At 42.9% G+C, this 6000-nt stretch overlaps 1 protein-coding gene across 21 annotated transcripts in view; it reads left to right on the top strand.

Annotated features, from left to right (window-relative positions):
- Positions 1 to 588: 588 nt before the first annotated feature.
- LOC140738067 (calcium/calmodulin-dependent protein kinase type II delta chain) overlaps positions 589 to 6000 on the top strand; it is a 548084-nt gene continuing 542672 nt past the window's right edge. For 15 of the 21 annotated variants that reach the window (XM_073065137.1, XM_073065143.1, XM_073065133.1 and 12 more), the window contains exons 1-2: positions 608 to 1129; positions 1580 to 1674. In XM_073065137.1, the coding sequence (XP_072921238.1) occupies positions 1065 to 1129; positions 1580 to 1674 (160 nt within the window). In that variant the 5' untranslated portion in view covers positions 608 to 1064. Of the gene's footprint in view, positions 1130 to 1579; positions 1675 to 6000 lie in introns of all 21 variants that reach the window. The other 6 variants (XM_073065151.1, XM_073065147.1, XM_073065150.1 and 3 more) reach the window with 3 other exon arrangements.

The following is a 6000-nucleotide window of genomic DNA, read 5'->3' as shown; positions in this document are numbered from 1 at the left end:
CTTTTTTACCAGAAGGAGAAATCGATATTCATGCCATCAGGTTGGAGGCTACCTAGACCGAGTAAAGTGCTGTGCCTGCACCCTAAGGATGACCGACATGTTGGTACGGGAGTCGGAATTAACTGCTTGGGCAGCGGGAAGTTCCGCTTACGGTGGATGGAGCGGAGATGCTGAGCAAAGCGGTCCCCCAATTTACGATGGTTTTCACCACTGTAGACACACACACAACTCTGAAGGAACTCAGGCGGCATCTATGGAAATGAATAAGCAGTCGATGTTTCTCCAGGACTGGAATGGAAGAGGGAAGATGCTGGAATCACGTGAATGATTCCGGTGGTCGAGACGAAATAAAGCGTGGTTGATTTAATCACTGTTCGACGATGACGGGAAAGGGGATAACTTTTCGCAGCCCGAGCATGTCTTATTTCCCTTGCAATGTTGGGATATCTTTGCACAGAGCGCCATTTGCTGATGTGTGCACCGCACTCCAGCGGGGCTCTGAGCAGAGATTCGCCCCTGCCCCGGTTCACCATTTCTCAGCTCAAGTTTTGCCCCGGCTCGCCGCTGACGTCACTCCCCCCCCGACACGCTCGGCTGTTTTTGGTGAAATATATCGCGAGAGGTTGGAAGCTGAACCGGGCTTTAGCGTTAGATTTGCCGGGGCTGTGACTGAGGTCGGAGCAGGTGACTGCGAGCTGCTGCTTTAATCCTCCCTACTTCAGGGGAAAGACAAGGAGTAGTCGGAGGGGGAGGAGGTTAGAGAGGCGAGGCAGCGAGCACTGAAGCCGTGCATGAGGAGAAGGGAGGGCGTGTGTTGATTTGCGAGGTGACTGGATAGTCGAGAGCTGCTGCGGGCTCCAGTCGCACACAGTCCCCACGCTGCCGCTAGAGTAGCCGAGGAGCTGCGGGAGAAGCTATTCTCGGTGCAGGATAGGAAGGAAGGAGGGTGCTTGCGGGGTTTGTCCACTCCTGGAGCCAGCGTCACCCAGCCAGCCAGGTGGTGTCCACCGTGCGGGGATCGGTGAATAGCTTCAACACCGGAGACAGCAGCCACTGTCGTCGTTATGGCTTCGACTACAACCTGCACCAGGTTCACAGATGAATACCAGCTATTCGAGGAACTTGGAAAGTATGGCAGCAAATCTGGCTGATTTATGTTCTCTCTAAATGAATAATATTTCAGGATTTCAGGCGAGCATGAGTGCTCGGTGGGAGGTTCGCAATTATGTTTTAGTGAAGTACACTGGCTTTCAATAAATGTTATTAATGGTTAGCTGGTGGCATAGAATTTAGCAAAATATGTTCTTTTAGTTTCGTTCTTTGCAAATTTGCTTTGGTGGTAAAAATGTTCATTTGAATCAGAAGACCTGTTAGTAGACAATGCGTCGGAAATCTTGAAATGGTTGGTTTTATTTTGCGGGAGTCTTAACCGTTTCAAGTGCGTTGAATTATTTGTGATCACTGTATGTTAGGCTTTGCAGTCTGCGTCAGCCGCAGTGAAGCAATGTTTTAAGTTGGTGAAGCTTAATTGTTCTGTGTATAAATTTTGTACATGACTGTCTTTGATTGTTCTTTTCAGGGGAGCATTCTCGGTAGTGAGACGATGCATGAAAATCTCGACAGGACAGGAATATGCTGCCAAAATCATCAACACTAAAAAGCTCTCTGCCAGGGGTATGCACTATATCGTATATAGCCCATTCTTTTTATTAATTTGTGGAGGACTTATTAGAAGAACAGTTAGTGAGTACAGTCAGTATGTCACATTAGATTTCTTTAAAATGTATTTATGATTGTAAATTTCAAAGGAATTAGACTTAATATTTCAATATGGATCATTGTGTGTGTTGAGGGGTATTGTAATTTTTAAAAAAGATTTACTGTGTGTGAAAGGATAGCTTTCATAAAATTCCAGTAGAGCAAGCCCAAGTTGGTGAGGTAGGGCAAGTCGTTACTTGTGCACTTTACTGTATTTGATGATGGATAGCATTCCAATCAAAAGAAACAAACCAATGGAATTTGCTTTACATGCAGATTGTCACAGGTTCAATGTTTGTGTCAATAATTGAGTTATGCACATGAATGTTCAAAACAATCTTCAGCACCAGTTAAATATTTATAGTGTTCTACTTTATTTTCTGTGAATCCCATCTCCCAGATCTCCAGGATTGTCTCTGCACTTGGCTCACTGCAGTTGTGGTCCTGCAGCTGCAGCAGCTAAACAGTTGCTACTGAAATAATGTACCATATTTCAGTTCTTCAAGATGGTTTTTGCTGTAGAAGAAGCATTTGATCTGTCAGTCTATTAATCAACCAGAGCATCCTTCCCTTTGAATTCTCAAAGAGAAGATCATGCCATAAGCACATCAATGACTCCGTGTATGAACATGAGCCACTACAATCTGTGGAAAATGCCAGGGTGAGTGCGCGTGCTTCTGTCAAGCATGGAGAAGATTTGGGTCCATCTTTAATGAAAGGGTATATTTAATGCAAGGCAGTTGGCTTCCAGATTTAATGTTTCTTTCCTGCTTTTTCACCCCCACCTTTGGCGAAGCTTATTTAGAATTGTGCACCGTTACTGAGCACCAGCTCTGAAACTTGATGTATAACTGCAATGTGAGGTGTGAGAGGATCCCTGTGGAGTGGGTGGAGGTGGCCAGTGGTGGGGTGGCCATGCTGAAAAGTTTGTTGCCCAATGGAAGATTGTCTTCCTGGTGTGTATGGAAGTGCCTGAAAGTTGCCGGTTGTTTAAGCCTGCACATCCATTTCCAATTATCTTTAAAGTGTATTAGTTTTCCAAGACTCTAGTTTTCTAATGATGATATAGCATCACCTTCAAAGCAGTTAAAGTTTTAAGCCGTTAGTCCTGGAATTTATTGTTGCATATGTAGCTTCTTATATGAGATTTCGTATTACATCCCTTTTGTTTTGTGCTTGTGTTATTTGAGAAGTTCCTTTAAAACCAGAGGAGGGGTGACTAAAAATCATTGTTGAACAAAAATATTACTAATCTGCATACCACAAGGAAAATCTGTCCTTTGTGTCTTGCAGTGTTTCCTATATTTGATCTTACTTGGTTAGATTCAAAGGCACAAGTTGCATTGCATTGCATAATGGGGATCTGGGATGTTAATTGTTCTGCTCTTTCACTCCGTTGTTTCAGTGTTACAGTACCTCCCCTGTGAGCTTTTAGCATCGTTACCAAATTTCTTCTCCAACTAATAAAGGCATTGATTATGTTGTATAATCAAATGGAGTGAGGGTTTTTGAAACCCTCAGTGAATTAATTTTGCTAAAGTATGTCCAGAATGTTGAAATTTAGAAGTTAAGTGCTTGATTGAGTTTGTTTCAAAGTGAGGAATAGATACAATACGGCATGTATTCTTATATGTAGAGAATGAAATTTGTGCATTTCCTGAAAAATTCAATACAGATAAATTTTTGAGTTTAATAAAAACTGGAGAAGTATATACCTGAATGAGATAGTCAAATTACTTCTGTTGTTGAAGCTATAATTAAAAATTCATAGCTTGTTTTGAGGATGTTTATTCAACTGATGTGTCTATTTTGGAAATACTGTCTCAGTGAATACTTTAAACAATAGCAAATATCTTGTTCTGTACATTTTTACTATACTTTGTATCTGCCGTTTACCATAGAACAGATCTATTGTAGAAGAAGAGAATCAAATTCACTTGTTGTAACTGTGTAATTTCAGCATTAGATTCCACTGTGGAGCTCAGCTTTTCTAGTTTATTGCTGCCTGAAATTTGAAGCCAACTTTGTCATAATTTTGTTTAAATTCCTGCTGACCCATGAAAGGAGATTACTGTTCTGTGGCTCCCAAAATGCTGGTCTGCTCCTCTGTAGAGGCCTAGTGCCAAAAGCTGGGCTTGATATTGTAATTGTTTTATTATTGTCACATGTACAGTGCAAAGCTTGTCTTACATATTCATACAGAAGAACTACACACTGCAATGAAGTAGAACAATACAGAATAAAGTGTAACATGTACAGAGAGAGTGCAGTGCAGGTAAACGATAAGGTGCAAGATGATAATAAGGTAGATTGTGAAGTCATGAATCCATCTTACTGTTTAGGGAACAACTGGGTAGTCTGGTGGTCTGTGCTTACAGGCTTTTGCATCTTCTGCCCAGTGGAAGAGTGGGGAATAACGTGTGGGGTCTTTGATTATGCCGGCTGCTTTACTGAAGCTGCGAGCTGTATTGACAGAGTCCATAGAAGCTGGTTTCTATGATGTGCTGAGCTGTGTCCACAATGCTTTGTAGTTTATTGGGTTTGCATGCAGAACAGTTGCCATAACAAATAGGATGTTTTCTATGGTGCATTGGTTCAAAATTGGTAAGGGTCAATGGGGGCATGCCAGATTTCTTTGGCCTCCTAAAGAATAGAGGCATTGGTGAGCTTTATTGGCTATGGTGTCTGTGGTTGGATCAAGATAAGGTATTAAGAACATAGGGGTAGAAGTAGGAGTGGGCTATCTGGCTCGTTGAGCCTGCTCTACCATTCAATAAGATCATGGCTGATATGGCCATGGACTCATTTCTACCTACCTGCCTTTCCCGTATAGCCCTTAATTCATGCAAAAATCTATCCAACCGTATCTTAGCCTCCACTGCTTCATTGAGCAAAGAATTCCACAGATTCACCACTCTTTGAAAAAGCAGTTCCTCCTCATGTCCGTCCTAAATCTCCTCCCCCGAATCTTGAGGCTATGTGCCTTAGCTTTAGTCTCACCTATCAGTGGGAGCAGCTTCCCTGCCTCTATCTTGTCTATCAGGCTGCTTCATTATCCCTCTAAACCTCATTTTCCTGCCTTCTCCCTGTAACATTTGATACCCTGACTAATCAAGAGCCTATCAACCTCTGCTTTACGTATACTCAATGACTTGGCTTCCACAGCCATTCAGTTCCACAGATTCACTATCCTCTGGCTAAATAAAGTCTTTCTCATCTCTTCTCAATGCATGTCTTTTTATCCTGAGGCTGTTGTCTGATCCGAGACTCACCCTCTATAGGAAACATCCTCTCCACATCTAGTTTGTCTAGGCCTTTCAATATTCGAGATGCTTCAATGAGATCTTCCCTCATTTAAACTGTGAATACAGGCCCAGAACCATCAAAGGCTTTTCATACTTTAACACTTTCGTTCCGGCGTCATCCTTGTGAAACTCTTCTGGACCCTCTCTAATGCTAGCACATCCTTTGACGCTCAAAGTAGCTGCGCAGGTTGACTCTTTGGTTAAGAAGGTGTACAGTGTATTGGCCTTCAATCGTGGAATTGAATTTAGGAGCCGTGAGGTAATGTTGCAGCTATATAGGACCCTGGTCAGACCCCACTTGGAGTACCGTGCTCAGTTCTGGTCGATAGTCCATGGATTTGCACCTTGGAAAGTTTCCAGGGTGCAAGCCTGGGCAAGGTTTTTTATGGAAGACTGGCAGTTGCCCAAGCTGCAAGTCTCCCCTCTCCACACCACCGATGTTGTCCAAGGGAAGGGCATTAGTTTGGATAGGTACATGGAGCTTAGAAAAATAGAGGGCTATGGGGAAGTCTAGTAATTTCTAAGGTAGGGACATGTTTGGCACAACTTTGTGGGCTGAAGGGCCTGTATTGTGCTGTAGGTTTTCTATGTTTCTGTGTTTCTATCCTTTCTTAGATAAAGGACCAAAACTGCTCACAGTGCTCCCAAGTGAGGCTTCACCAGTGCCTTAAAGTGTCAGCATTACGTCCTTGTTTTTATTCTAGTCCTCTCAAAATGTTAACATTGCATTTGCTTTCCTTAGCACCGACTCAACCTGCAAGTTGACCTTTAGGAAATCTTGCACCAGGATTCCCAGGTCTCTCTGCACCTCGGGTGTTTTTCAATTTTCTCCCTATTTAGAAAATGGTCTACACTTTTGTTCCTTTCACCAAAGCGCATGACTATACACTTCCTGACCATTGTATTCCACCTGACACATTTGCCCATTCTCCTGATC

This window comes from Hemitrygon akajei, chromosome 13 (assembly GCF_048418815.1).
Source record: "Hemitrygon akajei chromosome 13, sHemAka1.3, whole genome shotgun sequence".
In the NCBI taxonomy this organism is placed as follows: Eukaryota; Metazoa; Chordata; class Chondrichthyes; order Myliobatiformes; family Dasyatidae; genus Hemitrygon; species Hemitrygon akajei.
Note: the sequence above shows the minus strand (reverse complement) of the source record. Positions and strands in the feature narration are given on the sequence as shown.